The 19,612-nt window shown below is 41.2% G+C and overlaps 1 protein-coding gene across 2 annotated transcripts in view; it reads right to left on the bottom strand.

Annotated features, from left to right (window-relative positions):
- RHEB (Ras homolog, mTORC1 binding) overlaps nt 1–19,612 on the bottom strand; it is a 41,403-nt gene that overhangs the window by 6,203 nt on the left and 15,588 nt on the right. Inside the window, exons 2-7 of one of the 2 annotated variants that reach the window (XM_084280431.1) lie at nt 16,159–16,230; nt 9,662–9,729; nt 6,470–6,552; nt 2,299–2,355; nt 2,151–2,198; nt 1,543–1,624 (exon numbers count right to left, since the gene is read on the bottom strand). In XM_084280431.1, the coding sequence (XP_084136557.1) occupies nt 1,543–1,624; nt 2,151–2,198; nt 2,299–2,355; nt 6,470–6,552; nt 9,662–9,729; nt 16,159–16,230 (410 nt within the window). The remainder of the gene's footprint in view (nt 1–1,542; nt 1,625–2,150; nt 2,199–2,298; nt 2,356–6,469; nt 6,553–9,661; nt 9,730–16,158; nt 16,231–19,612) is intronic. The other variant, XM_084280432.1, reaches the window with a different exon arrangement.

Below are 19,612 nucleotides of genomic sequence, written 5' to 3'. Positions count from 1 at the left end.
AACCAAGAACAATACCAACTTCAGAGAAGTTATCAGTAGGATATTCTGCTGGGTATGAATTGCTACGTTGTCACACGTCGCCAGTGTACGCCAAAGAAAGAGTGCAGGCAAGAGCTTTGCCTAACCCAGAACTATGAAGTCACTTAAAATAAGCAGGGGATGGGGGATGGGGCAGGTGGGGAAACTAGATGCTTTTCATAGAATCATAGAATGGCATGGGTTGGAAGGGACCCCAAGAATCATAGAGCTCCAACCCCCCTCCCACAGGCAGGGACATCAACCTCCAGCCTGGATCTACAAAAGGTTTTAATCAGTTTATTCTTTTATACACTGCAAATTTAGTTTCCTTGGGCATTTCAAATTCTCCAGCAGTAAAGAGAAAATATTCAGAAATGTCACACTTGAATTAACCCCATCGAAATTGGGCCTGATGAAAGTCCTAGCCCAAAACAGCATTACAATAAAATGAACTCAAGTGTTCTGGGGCGGGGGGGGGGGGGGGGGGGAGGGGAATTATAAAACAATCCAAGTTTTTCTTCCAGGGAAAATCCAACTTTACTCAAGTAAATTGGAGAATTGTTGACAACAGACATTGGACAAAAGCTATTTGTTTCACTTTTGGGGAGAGGGAAAGAAAGGCTGTTTGAATAGGCCCTGTCCTAGCTATAGGATTGCCCTTTCAGTCGTGCTGATGTTATCAAGGAGGGCAAGGATGTGATATGATAGGTTCAATATCAGATAATATAAGCATTTCTTCTGTGTAAGGGCTCATCGGTACAAAACCAGCCTGACAGTGTCCTTCTGATCTTATCATATGTATTTTCCAAAAGCAAAAGCTCTGATGCTGTTGAGACTTATGGCAGGGGACAGGGACATGGAAAAAAGACACTTCCCTCCTGATCCGCAGCAGTTATCTATCACTTCAAGCCCAAACTAGAAGGCTCTTGGAGCTTTGATACATATGATGTCAGATCAACAACAAAGTCTTATTAACATTCATAGGAACAGATTCAAATACCAGAACATATTTAGGAAACATCTTAAAGTTAGTTAGAGCAATTAAGATTATATTGCATCAGAAGGTGCAGCTTCATGGTAACGTTGTCACAGTGCTGCCCAGCAGCCTCTGCTGAATTCTAACATTCTCCTGTTTGCCCCTGCAGCCTCCCAGACCCACAAAACAAGTATTGCTCACATCAGAGAAACTGAGCCTTGCCTAGCACCTTAAATGACCTCCTAGTTGAGGTAACAGCACATCACAGACCCTGTTCCACACGCCACACAGACTCAAGGTTTAGCTTGTCACTAAGCTTCCTGCTACGTTCAGTGAAGCTTAACTCTCAGTTCTTTGCTTCTTCCTTCCATTACAGCTGAATGGACAAACCTCTATACATAAACCCCAACACAGAAAGCCATTTTGTTTCCAACCATCTACACAGAGTATCTGCAGTGTACATGCAAATATTTTAGTTTCCTTTATTAAGTGAAACTCCGAGTCATTCCATTACATTGCTATTTGAATAAAAATCTCAAATCCATTACCTGATTTTCTTTAGCAGAAGATTCCAAGAAAGCTGCATTCCAGGATTCTGCTAAAGCTTTCCCTTCTTCATAGCTGATCACCCTGACCAAAGAGAAAAAGTATGTTTCTTTATAACTTGCAGAAGAATTGGAATTTGATACTTCAGCAAAGTCCTTGGAGTACTGAAGCACATAAAAACATAAAACAGGAATGTTTTGTGAAGCCTGATCCAGAGCATTTGCTTTTTGGCTACTGTCAAATATGCTATGAGGCCAGGTAAAACTGCTATGTGACCCAGAAAAGTAGTTGTCCCAGAGTACTGCTTTGCTTTCATCATCTGCAATGTCATCTGGTATTTCAGAGTTCTGACAAAACACATTCCTGTTACTTGTTTTGAGAAAACCAAGCCATTAAATGACCTTCTCCAGAACCTTACAGCAAAAGTCAACATTACAATGAAAGTTCATGGCTCCCAGTTCACATCCTGGACACAATTCCTTTGCCAGTGCATTATTTTAACCTACAAATTCATTTAAGTTACAAAAAGCCAAGAACAAAACCCAGCGCGCTGCAGCCACAGGAATGCCGGCTGCTGCCTTGCATTTCACACATACTGGAGTTCACATACCGTTCCATATGCAGGTCTTTTTTATTTCCAACCAGCATAATGGGTATTCTGTGAAAGAAAGTTCAGAACTTCAGAACAGTTATAGTATACTGAACAAAGTACTAGTAACATGCCTGCAATGAAATGAGATGAAAGTGTCACTACTTACTGGACTTTTCCCACCATATCCAATAACTTGCCATGGATAACTTTTATCACTTCAAAACTGCAAAATAAAGGGATGAAGTCACACATGCACTCTGATGTTTATCCTTAATACCCAATACACAAGCCATTAAATGCACATGTAGGTTGCTGTGTTTAAAACTTAACTCTATGCACAGTGGCAGCACTACAAACATGCTGAAAGTCTTACCGCTTTGCGTACAACAGAACGGCCCCAGAAGCAGCAAAGACCTATGCCTACAGCTAAAGCCTCCCCACTTGTGGTACTTGCAGAAATAAACAACATTACCCAGGAGCGATGCACCCAACAGCATCAATGGAAGCCCCTCCCACCCCTCATCTGGTTTGTATCTGTGGTAAGAAATTTACCTGCTCTGACAATATTGGATGAGCATGTCAAATTAAAGCAGGTTCAAAGAGAAAAGTATTTATTTAAGCACACTCCATCTTGAAATAACATGCTGGGGTTTTTTTTTAAGAATGCTCTGGTCCATATAGAATTCTTTAGTTTCATTTATGTGAAAGTCAAAAGAAGCCTAACTTCTAATTTTCTATGGAAAGTGAGTAAACTGAGCTGAGAGATGGTATCGAAACAGTGGTTACTCAGATACTCATTGTCTGTTCACCTACCATGTCCGTGAAGTCTGGATGACAGTAGATAAGAAGCAGTGCTGTGAAATACCAAGAAGCCAAAAACCTAACAAAACCCCCCACATTTGACATTTAGTCCTTTTGAGAACAAGCTATAATGGGGGTTGAAGAGCAGAGGCTGTCCTTCTCTAATTACATTATGGAAAAAATGCTGGTACACCAAGTGCACGATTCAGATTTGAGAGGCACAGGCTCCCAGACGAGACGCACAACAAAAAAAGAGAGACCAAAACTTTTCCGGCTCCCAAGGTCGTTAGCTACAGGCAGTGTCTTGACTTGCACTGCATTTCAATTAGAAATGAAACTTTAAAAAACAGAGCAGCACTCCAACACACTTCCAACTCTGAGCTCTCAAAGAACTGGTGCCTACAACCAGTATCCAAGCTAGCTGAATCATTAAAACCTCTCACTTCTGGAACAATAAACACTACCATATTTAAGAAGGATTTTCTGTCAAGTAGGTCAGTTTGTCTGACTTCAGCAATAATATTTGAGACTGGGTAGAACATGCTACTTCTCCACCTTCAGCTAATGGTTTCACTATACCATATCAAGAAAACAGCTTCCTTGTAAACAAAAGCGTGACTTAGTCTGGCACAACCTATTAGCAACACAAGCACAACACGACATGAAAATGTGGAATCAATGAAAGGACTTATGCTGACAAGGGATTAGTGAAATTCTGGTCTGGAGAACTTGTCTTAGAATTTCATTCTTTTAATTATTTTAAAAAATAAAGAGTTAAATGGAGTCTGGTTGTGGCAAAGTTGAGAGGCACTGCTACACACAGAAGTAGTGATCCTGCAAACCAAAGAAGAATAAAATACTACCCAAAAAATTTCTGCAACAGACCACAAAGCTGTTTCTCAGCCTGAAGCAACAGGAAAGATCTAGTGTACTAGCCACAGGGTAACTGAATCACTAACACAGTACAATCACCATTTCCTTTCCATTGTGAGGTGTGTGTCCTTTCCAGCACAGCCAGAAAAACACCGTGCCACAGCACAGCACCCTTGCACGTTTCCACCTGAGGTTCCAGTCCACAATGTCACCAAGAGTTCTTGCTCAGCTTGGGCTCTCCCAGTTCTGTGCACCTCTCTGCCAAGACAGGCTATGAGCTCAACTGATCTTTGACGACAGATAAGGTGGAAACCAAGAGAGAAGTGCTGTTTAAACTCAAACACAATTCTGACAAAAAAAACCAAGTTGCTAAGAACTGCCAGGAATGAAATTGGCTCAAGAAGATCAATTTAATGTTCTAGAAAGCTTTCAAAACTAGTAAGGCTGGAAGGAGCAGGGACACACTTTAAGATAGATGCTGACCAATCCAAAGAGCACGGTCACACCAAAACATCGCAAAATGTGGCGACTGTAAAAGGTCCTGCCCAGTTCTGTCAAGCCAGTATGGTTGCAGCAAACAGTTCCATGTGAGAAACACAATGAAAAGTATCACTAGCTGTCAGATAAATGTGTTCCACAGGATCAGGGAGCCTAGCAAGACATGAAACCGGAATTTGATTAAGTTGAAGTAGAGCAAAAGCCTTCCAGTAACCTTGTTGGAGAGCCTGGGAGCGTGAAAAGACGTAGGGTGTGAGCTTTTCCTCAAGTCCCACTCTAACTTCCCGCTGGAGGTTAGCAGGGAAGCTGATAGTTTTGAAAGGGCATTTCTATGGAGTTTGCTGTCAAAGCACTCGCTCCTGCCGGATCAACATTCAGATCGACATCCACACTTTGACAGAAGTCAAGACAGATGGTGACAGCAATCTGATTGCCTGAGCAAGTCATCTAAGCTAGCAGGGTACGGCAGCAGATCTTTCCTATCGCCTGACACTATCCTGACACACAACATAAGGAATGGAACAAGACTGCATCACTGGAATTTAAAGGAAGAAATAAAAAAAACTTGGAATAAACAGATCAACGCTAAAATACTGATGAAAATACAATCTACCTACAGTCTGTTTGAATTTTCACTGTGATTAGTTTTCAGTTTTAAACACTCTCGTAGAAAACAGATTTTAATTTCTTCATCTGGGCTGCTAAGCTCAAGACATCATGAGGCAACAATTGGAGCAGCTAAAAAAGAGCACATCCCTCAGCTGCTGTCTAGGGAAAGCACAAGCTGCAGAAACCTCCAAGGATCTACGCTGATTTTACACAGACACTTTTGTCCTTTCAGTGCCACTTATCAATGAACAGTTTTCACTTCAGGAGTAGAGGATTGTCTACTTAAGGCAGAGAATAATAATTCCTATTTCATGGAAGTTATTCATTACCAACAATGAAGCTCTTACTAAAAAAAGGAGTTAGGTAGTTTAGCATCTCTAGACATGCATGAAAGCTTAGCATCTGCTGCATCTCCTCCAGGTCACATGTGCCTGCCCTTCACTATGGAACTGAAGAGGAAAACCAAGAAAGAACGACTGCCAAAACCTCTTCAACATTAAAGACCCTGCAAGCAATGGAAATTTATAACCAGCCCATATCCCTTCTTTGAGAAGAGGCAACAGGCAAGTTGTTTAACCTGCATTTTATAACAATCCACTAAAAAGCACTTGAGATGACACATTTTGTCTGCTTCAGAGAGGAAAAAAGACGACGTGGAATGCTTCAGCACTTGTAAAATGTTGATAAGCTTCCTTGCAAGTAGAAGGGAAACATCAACTTCCCTACTCGAAGAGCAAAAAGCCCTAAGGTCTAAATCATTTTACTCAAAAATTTTAAAAACCAGGATTATTTTGGCTGTCACAACAGATGCTGCACTAGGAAATTAACATCTATTCAAGAATGATCAGTATTTAAACAAAACAAAGACAACCAGATGCTAGGGACAACCTAACAGAAGATAATGAGACCTTACAAAGGCTAAGATGCTTCTTGCAAGTAAATGACTCCGGCTACGATGGACTCTGTCCTCCCATCAGAATGGGCTACAGCCCACAGTGAGGACAGAACAGATACTCTGGGAAGCATTTCAAGTAACATATTTGCTGCAGCATGGCCAGAGTGAGCCTACAGGCCAGAAGTCACATATTGACGTATCACATATTGCTGTTTCAATGAAAGTTTCTGATGGCTAATGATCCAACCCAAGAAGTCCAAGAAGTCTTGGTACTATAAGGAGCTACAAGGCTGCTGGACCAATCAGGTACTTTGCATAAATGAACAGTGCCCTTTCAGTTGATATTCAAGTCCACCTTTTTATCTGATGCTAAAGCAATGAACTCTGTGCTTACTCCTGAAATCGTTCTATGTACCTTTACTTACAACACAGTTCAGCACTGCCTCATCTCCTACACAGTATCTTGTGCATTAGTCTGTAAAGTGCCCGTGACACTTGGATCTAAGGGGAAATTTCTAAACCCCCATTAATTATTTCCAGTCTGCTTCTAAGGGAGAGAGAGATTCAATGAATTAGACACAGAAAACAGCAGATGCAAGCACTGAACCCAGAATACATCTGGTTAGTAACTGTACTAGATGAACACAACAGATTTTATTACCTTTTTATTGACGTGACTGAATAAACAAGAATGTAGCCATTGATGTCTATGGAGTACGTCTGAGGAAATATGGAGTATTCATCCTGTAGGAGTAATGCATTTAAAATTACTTATTGCCATGGCTCATAACTCGATGTTAGCAGATCATCAGCAGTTGTCTATGTGTAACACGTGAGGTGCAGGACCATTTTCTACAGGTAGTACTTTCAGAATTAAGGTTTTTCATTGTAATGCCAGACGTGAAATCTTTATCAAATCAGGAGAAACTCCAGTCAGTCTAATCTACAGCTTTTTTAATTTATTCCCCCTAAGACTATGAATCAGCTAAAGCCATCCCCAATCCTCTTACCCTGCTTAATTATCAGTTTGTATTAGTACAAAACATTCACTCTCTCCTACCACTAATTAGCAATTACATCTCTTATCGTGCTAGTGATACATTTCCAATTCCTAATTTCAACAGCTGACGACAGGATCTTGCAGTTCATCATTTCAAGTGGCACTGATCACATCTAAATTACCCCAGGGGTCTGTGAGGACGCAAATAACTGTGGCTCACCAACTAATGCTTATCAACTGTAGATGCAAGAAGTTATTGTTTAATAAAAACTAGAAGTTTATATTATATGGCAAGCATTTAATTCGAGGCAAGCATTTAATTCAAAGCAAACAAGCCAAACCCAAACCCTAACAAAAGCCCCAGAAACTCAATCACTGAGTTTATTACCACTGTACTAAAGAAACTGACCAAATAGGTAAATGAAACAGGCTGACACAGTGCAGAAAGCACAACACAAATATGGATTCCACATTAAAACTAAATTGTTTTAATAGATGCTCCCAGGAAACATTTCCATTATGACAAGAGACATACTTCTTAATGTATGAGTTCTCAAATTTTTCAACCTATGCTTCTTGAGATGTTAATTTTAGCTCAAGATCACATAACCTCTCTGTATATTGTCACGACTGAACAGATGGAGCAATGCAATCATGCAGCTTAAATCTAGACAGCCAAAAGGAATCAAACTTCCTTAACTGGCAAATGAGGAAAAACCCTCTGTAAATCAACTTCACAGATTCAGCCAAAAAGGTCTGAAAGAATAACACTCGACAAAAGACGCCCTTATTTGCCTTTATTGCTACACAGAGGGCAGCCCTCCCCCAGCTTCACTGAAATGCCAAATAGCCACTTCAGTTGGCTGTGTAATCCTAAAGTCAATACAGAAGGGATCTGAGCTAGGCTCTGAGTAAAACAGGTGAAAGTGCAACTCTGTAGTTGTTTGACTTCACCAATTTCTCAGGAATCTGGTGTTAGGTAAGATTTCCTCTTGCGCTCCTCTTCTGTGATCTTGTACCAAGACCCCTGTTTAACTTAACTACACAAACCTGAACAGATAACCATGAAAGGCAGAGGCACTGGAAGGGGAGATGAGCAACAAATAAAACAAGTGCCATATCTTCAACTGTTTCTAATTCATTACTTATTTTTTTAGCTTGTTAGGAGGAGGGAAAGCTGCTGAGCTTCCTGGAACTTGTGGGTCAAATTAAGGACTTTGCCAAGCAGTAAAACAACATAGCTACAGCTTTCCAAGTCATATCCAAGTTTTCAAGTATGTCAAATCTACAATATAATCCCTGCTACGCTGTATACACACAAGGACACCCCATGGATCACTAAGCAAGACAGATTTGAGAAAGCAAGCGTGGCTTGGACAGATTTCCTTCAACTCCGCCCTCTAACCATGTGAGCCAGAACTCAAAGTTCAAGGCATTATTAGGAAGAATCAAATCTGAAAATAACCACAAGCTGGAGAAGTTATTTTGGTTTTACAATACTGTATAACATTACATCACCCCTGAAAATAAACCTCAGCAATAGAAATATGTTACCAGTGAAGTTATGCTGCCTTCACAGAAGATACTTTGTTCCTCAAAGAGGAATTTCACTTGTATTGCTGGGCTACAATCAGAGATGCACAGTGAGCACACTTATAGAGTGAAACCTATGGAGCCTGCTCTGCAGCTGACTTCTCAGCCTGCCCATCTCTCACCCTCACTCTCCTCTGTGGAATACTCCCCATCAAACAATCTCACCCCAGAACGCCTGGCCAGTATTGTGTTTCTGGACACCTCTGACAGGCTGTAAGCGGATCCAGTGCTGCTGATTAGCACTGCAAGCTGACACTGTATAAACACAGCATGGTTATTCTTAAGTCACGTAGCTCTCTGCAAAGAAAGTGCTCAAACATACCTAGAAGGTTACAACCCTTCTGAATTGTGCCCCAGCTATGAGCAAGCACTCTGCAGCTTTCAGGTCTTAAGTACTAGCAGCATGTTTTACAACACCATTTAACACCACTCCTAGTTTGGAAAAACCCAAAGGCAAAGTATCAGAATCAAGGAAGGTAAGAACATGTGAGCAATAAAAAGTTTGGGATAAAAATACAGGGGTCAAACAGTTTCTGTTCTGTTTTCTTTTTCCTAATCCAGAGCCTTTCAAAAGGCAGGAGACTCCAGTGTGTGGAGCGTGCAGTGGAAGTTCAGCCAAGCAGCACTAGGTAACAAACACCTCTACTTCATGGTGCTACTGACCACACTACAGGACCCACATTCACTGCCTCCTCCTGCACTACCTGTAATTAGGTGAAGGCTCAAAGGCACAAGTGAATCAACACTTACTTAAAAATGTAAACAAACAGCAGTAGTTTACTGGGAGCTGGGGAAGTGCCACCTGCCTGCATTTCTGCCTAATCCCCGTGGCTGCCTCATGGATACAAGTCACAGTGGTGTAGCTGAAGCACACAGACAGGAAAGTCATGAAAAATTTCTCCATGGCTTACCAAAGTGATGTTTTCTATCTCAAGTAAGACTGCTACTTTAGCCCATAAATATCAAACAATCTACTAAGGAACTTCTGGTACATCAGAGTTAAGGCAGTTCCTTCTTCACCTTTTTTTAAGATGTGTTCAATAAACAGGAAAAAAACCCCAACCAAAATCCAAAACAAAGCCTTCAAACAAACACTACAGAATCATCGTGACTTCATTCACTTCAGTGCCCAAATAACAAGGCAGAATCATTTAAGTCAACCTTCACATTTGACCATATGGTTGCTACAAACTTTGCTCTGCAGGAGCATGAATACCTTTTGCCTTAACTGAAGAAAAAATTCAAAGAAAGGTGACTTACTTGGCCAGCAGTGTCAACCAGCTGGAGATGATATTCTTGGCCATTTACTGTGATCAGTTTTGTAAAAGCTAAAAGAAACAAGAAATACATAAACATGTCAGAATTATACACAGGGAAGCGACCAGAAGTCACTCATCTATGGCATCAGCAGCAAAGGCACTAAGAAAAAAAGAACTTTAGTTTTAGGCTTTAAATTAGGAGTAAAAAGCTAGACCAGGTTGCTGTACTTTTAACTAGCACATCATAGATAACAAAATACAGAAATGTACTTTAAAATTTCAAATTTCAGAAGATTCTTACACTGGATGCAGCACATTCTTCTTTACTTACTTAAAAACGAAGAGTAAAAAAAGGTTCTTATGTGCATTTCTAAGAGACTTCCAGGGAACCATAATTTGTGGTAACACAAGACACATGCATACAATTAGGATCAAAGCTAAGTCTGAACTTATTATAGGGCATTTTCCCGTGTTTCCACACAGTCTAGGAAGATCAATTTCCTAAATGTAAATACCATGAGGTTAACAATCCGGATTAAAGAAAAAATTATATCTTTGGGGGCTAAAATACACAGAGCCTATCTTATGAATATATTAAACCTAAGTAACAAGAATTTCACTACAAGTTCATCATGCTGCTTTCAGATCTGCCCAAATTCCCAGCCCATCTAGCCCTCAGGCACCACATACAGTCAGTCCCTAAAAGCGGTGAGAATCCCTTCCCTTCCTTGGATTCATGAAATGCAAACACACTGTGAGCTGAGGAATCTTACTCAGTGTTTGTGTTATGCAACTGCAACAGCAAACAGTGCCATGGCTCTTGTAGGAATAATGTACTACTGAGTGCTATGTGTACCAACACAAAGCAGGCTTCAGAGTTTCACTTACTGGACAGCACTAATATACCAAGTCTGCGTTGCCTCCTAGTTGAGGTGGTTCTTCCAAATGCTAACAGTCTTAAGAAGCAGCTTCTCTCACTGCAGTGCTGAGCAAGGAAACAGGTACCACTGCAGAGACCTATTCATCATACTCCAAGCTGTCCAAGCTTCCCAAAGCCTCAAAGCTGAACATTCTCGACCCTGCAGTGCAGTTTCCTGCCCACGCCTGGGTTCTGTAAAGGGTTTGCCAACTTTCCTCCTCCCAACCATTGCTCGTTGCACCGTCAAGTCTCCACAATGCAAGCATTATCTTGAGTAGGTGGGCTGAAATATCTGCAACTGGAGGTTTCAACCCACCTACATAGTGAAAAACACCCCTTTTTTATTTTAAAAACAAGAGCAATTCAAACAGCAAAGCCACATTAACACAGAGCATCCAAACAAACCCTGTAAAGAGTACTTACACAGCTTCCAGAGTTTGAAATGGAGCCTCAAAGAGAGCGCTCCTACCTTACCCTGTGTATCCCCTAAGAAAGCTGCTGCAGCACACATGCATGCAAGCTGCTCTCAAGTCACTCTCTGGATGCTGTTGTCATTGCTGTGCAAAAAAAAAAATCAAGGGTTATGAAGCAAGAACCCACAACAGCTCTTTGCCTTGGATGAAAACTACCATGGGGACAGAAGCAAGCGTTTGTTTGAACAGATGTTAACATGCAGCGTTGCTATATACAACATCACTGCTTCCAGTCAGAGGGAAAACAGGCTCATCTGGAGACATACTGCATTAACAGGTATATTAAAAGTAACAGTCTCTCGACACTTCACCTACACATCAAAGCACTCTGCAATCAAAGCAGCTTCAAAAGCTTCATGAAGTTAATATTTAAATAGGGTCGGAGACAGATGGCAGCTTTTTCAGACTATTCTAGAAGCCTAGAATAGACCCAGCGAAGACATCATCATCATCATCATTACTGGAAGGGGAGCGTGACAGAGCTAGGGAAAGGGAAGCAGTGGAGGAGTCACCACAGACTGGGTGAGGAGAACTGTTAGTTCAGTGCAGAGGCTTGTAGCACTAGGAGCAGCCCACTGCAGGAACACAAGTCTGCTTGGCTGCAGTCATAATTAACGGCTCCAATTTCCCTGCTGAAGCTTTTTAAAAACAGTCCTGGTAAGAATTTCATCTTGGAGAAAAAACCTGCAGCTGTATTATGTGTGATTAATGATCCACTGGTGCCCTTGATCCAGAGAAAGTCTTCACTTCCAATTCTATCACCTGCTGTCCTGGGACATGCTGCCTTCTGCTGTGCTCACAAGCAAGACAAACAACTGATAATACCATCATAGCACAGCATGGCTCCTCCTAGGACGCCAAGGGTTTCAGCAGACCCAAACAATCTCTGCAGTCCTTGTCATAACATGAGCATCTGCAAAACACTGCTCATCAGCTGAAGCATGGATAAAGCCTGTTTGTAGCTCCACGCAGATCTTGGAAGAGAACACAGCTTCCAATGCAGAACTCAAACGTAGCTATATGACGAAAGCTTCAATCCTCACCTTCACCTACAATTCTTCTGATGCATAGCTGAAACTTGGAGAACGTGGTGCTGCAGTGAACAGCACAGCACTAAACATCTATGTGTACCGTACAGTGCTGTACTACTCAGTCACTACCTCCTGCAGCCCTTCCTACCTGTCTTTGTTCCAAAGTCAATGCCCAGCACTGATCTGCCAGGACATCTCCTACAACACTGAGATGCACAATGCCACAGAACTACTTTCCATGCGTCCCAGAAGCTTCATTTTCACCCCTTGAGAAGGCTGCACATCAGCCACTCCTGGGAAGATGCACTCTGCACCCTTCCAGTGCAGCTGCCATGACGTGCCTTGAAGATGCCCCTAGCAGCCCAGCTAAACCTATAGGTATCCCTTTCACAACTACTAGGGTGCCTCCAGCCCCCTCCACTTCTCTAATACACTTCTGCTCACAACGGTATTAAAAAATACAGGATGGTGGTGGGAAGTCCTTGAAGGAAGACTGCTCCTTCCCTTAGAGACTGACTGAGCCTGTTCACGGGAGAAACAAAGGCAAAGCGTGACACAGTGCTAGAAGCTACAAGGAAGAGCAGAAAGCAGCCAGGTAGGTTTCAGAGGAGCTGGAGGAACCATTTTTAAGACTCGTGCAGTCAAGTCAGCTTTTCTGCAACAAAAAAATCACTGAATTAATGATAACCAAAACCATCCCTGCAAAGATGGAGGTGTGGGAGTTATGTGCACATCTTCACCATCTATTCCTTCTGACCTATTTGAGTCCCAAATTAAGACTCTACTTTTTATTCCAGTAAAATGTTTGAGTTATAAACTGTTCTGGTTTTAGCTCACCTGAGCTAATCTGCCTTCAGAGCCACATCCAGGTCTGTGCCAGCACAGATTTCCTCCACACACTCTTGTTCTGCAAGGATCTTCCTTCTCTTTCTAACACCGCTGTAGTGTAACCAACCAACCACCCCCCTAATTTCTCAACCTGTTTCAAGACCGGCCACACGTCACTGTGTCAGTGTCAGTCCCACTGGGCCATTCAGAAAGGGCAATTCTACTTTGCTAAGTCTCACCTCCACTGCTGTCACAGTTACTCTGTTCCACACAGTTCCAGTTACTCTTCCTGATACACAAGTTCAGGAGAAGCAGCTACATTCAATACCCTGATTAAGGTAAATAAACTGGTTCTAACGGAATGTAAGCAAAGGAAAGGATGAAAAGCAGCAGTGAAGTAGTGTTTGTTAGCAAAGTGAACACCAAGTGAAACCTGATGCAGCTTATTTACCCTTGACTACTTCCACAGAAGGGATGGATTTTACACTGGAAAAACAATACTAGAATATTAGATCTTATTCCCAGTGTTCAAGGCTTATATGCTATACAACTTCTTCCTGTAAAAGCTTAACTATAGCTTGCCTTCTATACTATTTAGCTTTAACCTTTTCTTTAAGAAGTTTTACTATTTGAAGACAAAAATCACAAAGATTAAGCTAGCAGTGGTACTGCAGTTTTCCATCAGTACTGGCAAAATGCTGTAACACGTGGCCAGTAAGTAACAATTATCTGCAGACAAAATGGGAATCACATATGCCAGACTATTCTTAACCTGTATTTTTTAATTTCCAAGTTTTGGACACTTAGGTAAACCCACTCACTAGACAAAACTGAAAAGGTTTCATAACCTGCTATGAAGCACTGGGAAAATGCAACATTCCCCCACCCCTTGCATAAGAATCTGGACTTCTCTTCCCTTTGCCAGCATGGTCAAGCAAATCTGACATTACAAACTGCAACGGCAAATAAAGGAGTTGATTACATACTCTGTGGCTTATGACCAGGCACAGGATCAGAAACATACAGCTCAAAGTATCCGGAGTCTGGATTGATCAGGGACTTATATTTAAGAAAGTTAAGAACTTAAGTTAAAAAGAGTGATTCTGTACTAACCTCATCAAAACTAGTTTCATGTCTGTCTGAAAAAAAGACGCCTTCAGTATACTTTAAATTCTAGTGGTAAGTTTGAAAGTGTTCTCACCTCCATTCCTCAACTGAAGCATTATAAAACAATTCTATCAGGCCTTACACACTTTCAGGATGAGTCAGCCTTCCACTGTTTTGAACCTCAGGGCAGAGCTGTTAGGTTTTCACTCTCCATTTCCAAGCAGGGGAATCCCTACTTCAATTCTCTACCCTTTGGAAAGCAAATTCCTCCAGCCAAGCTACAGATCACAACACTTTCACTAAATGAGTAATAGTGTTTGTTTTCCGAACAAGCAAGAAATGAAGAGTTGCACCTTTCCAAGATGCCCCTGCACAACAAAGTTTTCATGGCCATGAGATGCCCAATGTTTAGAATTCAGGCTGAGGAAGGAGGAGCACAGTCTACAGGAGTCAAATAAGAGCAGAATTCACACAGAGTCAATTTTCATATAAGGTAATACATGCTACCAGTGAGAGACATACAACTACAGAGTTCCTAAGAGCAGTCACAGACAATAGGTTTCCATGGAGAGCAAGAACTTGTAAGGATGAAACAAACCAGGTGTCAAAATCCTAAAGTGAGACGCAGACTCCGTATTTTGGTGACATTTTTGACCCCATATCTCTCAAGCTTTATTCACTCCCATACATGTGCATAAAAGACTACTTTAAGTAATTTGCATTTATATAGCATGCAGTGAAAAATAACATGACCCAACTGATAGTAAGATTTAAAATACAGAAACTTAGCCCCCAGTATTTTGTTAGCAGCTTTAATTCAAAACACACCTTATTTATAGTTTGAACAAAGTAAAAAGGGACCACTGGAAGTGTCAATGACATCTGTGTAACGACTAACAGATCATTCAGGTCAAGGGGTAAATTCTCCACTCTGACCTACTAAAGCAAGTTCTGAGCTTCTCAACAAGTAGCATCTGAATTTTCGTTCTAAGCAACAAATCAATTCTGAGTAAAAATATCCTGATAGCTACCCATTTGTAACATTACGAGCTAGGGAGCCTGCTTTGGCAGGGGGGTTGGACCCGATGATCTCTCCAGGTCCCTTCCAACCCCTATGATTCTATGATTCCCACATACATCCAAAAGAAACCTTGTTTCAATTGCTTCACTCAAACTTCTGCAGTATCACACAGGCTTAACATCCTGCTGCACAAGCTTGTGTTTGTAAAAACATCTGCTACCACTGCGTTTCAGAAGTCATTAAAACACAACTCCAGGGTTACAATCATGACATCGAAGTTTTATTTGCCACGATTAAAGTGAGCCAATATGATCAAGTTTCTCAGCCCCAGCACCACAGTTGCTCAAGTACTTTGTGCCCAGTGCTAGCTCAGAAAGAGGTGGCTGGATTGTGACAAGTATCAGGTAACTCACCTCTGAAGTGACTTGTTGCTCCTGGCAGCATTTTTAGTATTAGTATCTTTACTCAGTTGCTATGCTAGCTACTCAGAGGGGTGTTAATACTGAAAAAAAACGTGCTAAGAAAAAAAAAGCCATTTAAGAATTCAGTTACCCAGAATTTGCAGCATGCAGATTGTGTGCCACGCTTGTTATTAAGCAACTGGAGAGGAGCAATTCAAAAGACTACCACGTTGCCACAGCATTTCTACTTTCTAAGGTAGTTATTCACTCCTGACTGGTATTGCTGGCTTTGTGCCCACCCAGATACATTGATCAAATGAATGAACAATGTTTTGGAATAATTGTATACAGTGGCATGTTTTCATACAGATGCAACCTAATTTAATTTGAAATGCCCCAACTATATTAGGGAAAATGGGTACCTCCACCCCTGTAGGTACAATAGAAGGAAGGAGATGCCTTCTAGCCAGGTCAATTAGGTGTTCCCTCATTTAATGTTAAAACACAGTTTAGTTGTTTGGAGAAATATGGACACAGCGATTTCCACAATGCAATACCGGATCCTCGGTAAGCATTGCTTTAGAAGATTGATAAAATTTAACAGTTAATTAATGAGCTTTAATAGCAATACATAAATGCCCATGTCAGCAACATGTATAATCACAGTGCCTTCTGATAAGTTAGTTAGGTACAGAAGAACAGCTTGTTATTTACTTACTGTTCTCTATGGTTGGATCATATGAATCAACAAACTGTCCTTCCACAAACTGAATCGTCAGTGAAGATTTTCCTGTAAAACAAGGAAAGGATAATTAGCATTGAAACAAGTCTTCAGGCTGTTATCACTTCACACTTACAACTAGATACACTAATATTATTTTAAAAGCCAACACAAGCTTTGTTTGGTTCATTTAAACATCTATACATGACAACTGACCTATTTTTAAATTAGTTGCCTATTCCTAGTAACTGGGTCTTGTGAACATATAAAAAAGGAGTGCAAGAGCTACTTGGCATGTGCTCTGCTTTTGTTGTAACAAGGCATAATTTCAGTGCCTCCTCCAGTTTAAAACAAATCTAAAAGTAGCAATGTCCAATCCTCATAAAACTAAACTGAACAAACCATTAATACTTGGAAGGCTTCTCTGTTGAGAAGCAAGGAAAACTAGACATTATTTTCAGTCATTGCACAGAAAACTAGATACTTGGGTGGAATTAGCCAAATTTGGTTTGACTAGGAGGTCAGATATCCTTCCTGTGACAAAAGTATAATCTCAAAATTCTTGAGATCAATAGACTCTCCTCTTCTATTAATCCCCTTCGTGCCATACTGCCACAGACCAGTGGATGCTGGATTTTAAGCATGGTGATTGAGGGGGCATAATTGGATTTTTTATTTTGAAGGCAACTTAACTACTACTTTTGCAGATAACACTCCCAATTTCAGTCACATTGATCTGATTATATGACCCCCAATAAAGAGCAATGCAAAACGTTGCAGGCAGTAACGGATGGAGAAAAGGCAAACTAATTTATTCTTGAAATATTTTTCAAGAGGGCAGAAGTGAATTACATACGTTGAGCATAAAAAGCACCTTTGAAGTTCTGCAAGTGAAGACTTTTCAAATCATTACTGAAGTCTTAACACAATTTCTATTACAGCACATCTTATACATTTGGGAATCTGCTACATCCCATTCCATTATGCTTACTGGACAAATACACTCTTATAAAGACTGCCAAGTGCCTTTGCTGCTTTTGGACACAAGCACATTCTTCATGTGCCTTTATACTCTTCTCATTGGCAAGAAGCACAAACAAAATACATCAAGTGACAATTTAGACTCTAGATTACCCTACTCAGTGGAAGTCTTTCAATAACATCATAAGTAACCAATGTTGAGGATGAACTAGTTTACAGTACAACTATCTTCACCAATTGTTTGGGATAAAGACTGCCCACTTGAAATGCTCAGACCATGCTGTTTATACTTTGCTGCAGAGAAAGCTCTCTCCTAAGCACTCCTCCAGGACATATTAAAATATGTTTTCCACTTCCAATCCTCCCCATTCTTGCTTTATCATACAAGGCTCTTGGCTTTTTCACAATTATTATTAGCAAAACCAGCAATTTATTTTGCAAAAGATATTCTGTAAAAAAAAAAATTGCAAGTCAGAAAGCAATGCAAGGGAAGTTTGGCTCAATTACACGAGTCAATTCCTTCATTAACTGCAACACTTCCAGGAAAGAAAAAAATGGGGATTTTCCAATAGCCATAACTATCATCAACTCAGTGCCTGGTTTGTTTTAACATTACTGCCCAGCTCTGCCATGCCTATCCCTTTGCCACCTCCTATCAATCATGCCAGTTTATTCAAAATACAATGCTAAAACCCCAGCCAAACCCTAAAAAGACCAAACAGCACACAAACTTTTAGAAGTTTTTTTCTTTTAATCAAGTTCTTAAATAGCAATTTCTTATGCAACTGACAGCACAATTCACTTGCATGACTTTAGAGAACATTACCCTTGAAATTGTTGGTCCAGAAAGGAGATGAGGGAGAAAAAAGGAACTGTGCACATCCAAAATTGTCCTAATAAGGACAGGCTTAGAACTGAGTCTCTTCAGCCCAGCAATTTTCCCAAACTGTGTATTCTGGACACCACTTAAGACAGTGAATGAACTTTCAACCTATTTCTTCTCCAGCTATAAGCTGAAGAAGTTGCTACCCAGAGTTCATGCGTCCAGACTCTCTGCCAATACCAGCACATTAAGCACTCCATTTTAAAGCAAAGTTAACTATTCCTCTATTAGGCTGCTACAACTTGAGATAAGAAGAGCCAAGTTAAGCACAGATCAGCACTGAACATTTTTTCCTCCTAAGAAGGATCCTAAACTCACCAAAAGAATTGAGTGCAACCGTCTGTCTGTGTTAAGCCTGGAAACACAATACTAGAAGTCTGAGTCAACAGAAACCACCACACTTAACATCCAGCTGTATTAATTATTGCTTTCCTCCCAAAAGTGAAAGAAACAAAACCAGACAAAACCAGCAGTCCAACACCCTCCTCCTAAATTCCTCCAAGCCTTCCAGTAATGATGTGTTTGTGATCACAAGATGTTGCCTGCTTTCCTAGATGAGCCACGGGGAAGCTCGCCAGTCTTGGATTCAGCCATGTACCCCCTTGGGAGAAGGGAATGCAACAGTATCCCACTAAACCAAGGCTCCCACAGGGGACACCAGAAATTTAAAACCCAAGTCATTAACACCAGGCTGTGCCCAAGAAGCAAGCAGGACCATGTAAACAGCAGCTTGGCTTGAACTTTGTCCCACAGGTTTTATTCCAGGCCTTTGACCTATGTTCACGGACAGAGAAGAAAATTAAGCTGACAATTTACCTCCTATCTCCTCTTTCCCCAGAAAGATCGAGCAACTTTTTCAGGGAGAATTACAACATAATGTCCATGAGGCTGGGGCCAAGGAACCGCACACAACTGCGTTGACCGATGTGCCAACTCTATCTCGGAGCGCTGCAGGGAGGAGGACACCAGGAGATAATGCAGTGTAGGTGGGCATAACACCACTAACACACTTCAGCCTAAAAGGACGAGAGAGCCTGCCACCAGCAGCAAGGACTTGACTGATTACTCAAGGGCACATACCTCAAAAAAAGTCTCAGCCTTATTACTTATTACTTGGAACAAATGCCAAATGTTTTTTAGTTTGCTAAGCTTTTTCTTTCAGCATCCTCCACTTGTACTTTTAATAACAGAATCATTCAGGTTGGAAATGACCTCCAAGATCACCCATTCCAACTGTTCCCCTACCATCTTTATTACTTACTAAACCACGTCCCTAAGTACCTCACCCAGTCTTTCCTTAACACCCCGAGGGATGGTGACTCCACCCTGGGCAACCTGTTCCAATGCCCAACCACTCTTCCTGAGAAGAAATTTATCCTCATTTCTAAGCTGAACCTTCCCTGGTGCAACTTGCAGACATTCCCTCTTGTCCTATCGCTACTTATCTGCAAGAAGAGGCTGATCACCAACTCACCACAACCTCCTTTCAGGTAGCTGTAGAGAGCAATAAGGTGTCCCCTGAGCCTCCTCATCTCCAGACTACTAATATATACATTAGACTACTAATATACTCATGGTCCCCCAGAT

The sequence above is a fragment of the Gallinula chloropus genome (assembly GCF_964237585.1).
Source record: "Gallinula chloropus genome assembly, chromosome: 2".
Taxonomy (NCBI): Eukaryota; Metazoa; Chordata; class Aves; order Gruiformes; family Rallidae; genus Gallinula; species Gallinula chloropus.
This window is presented reverse-complemented; position numbering and strand designations above follow the sequence as displayed.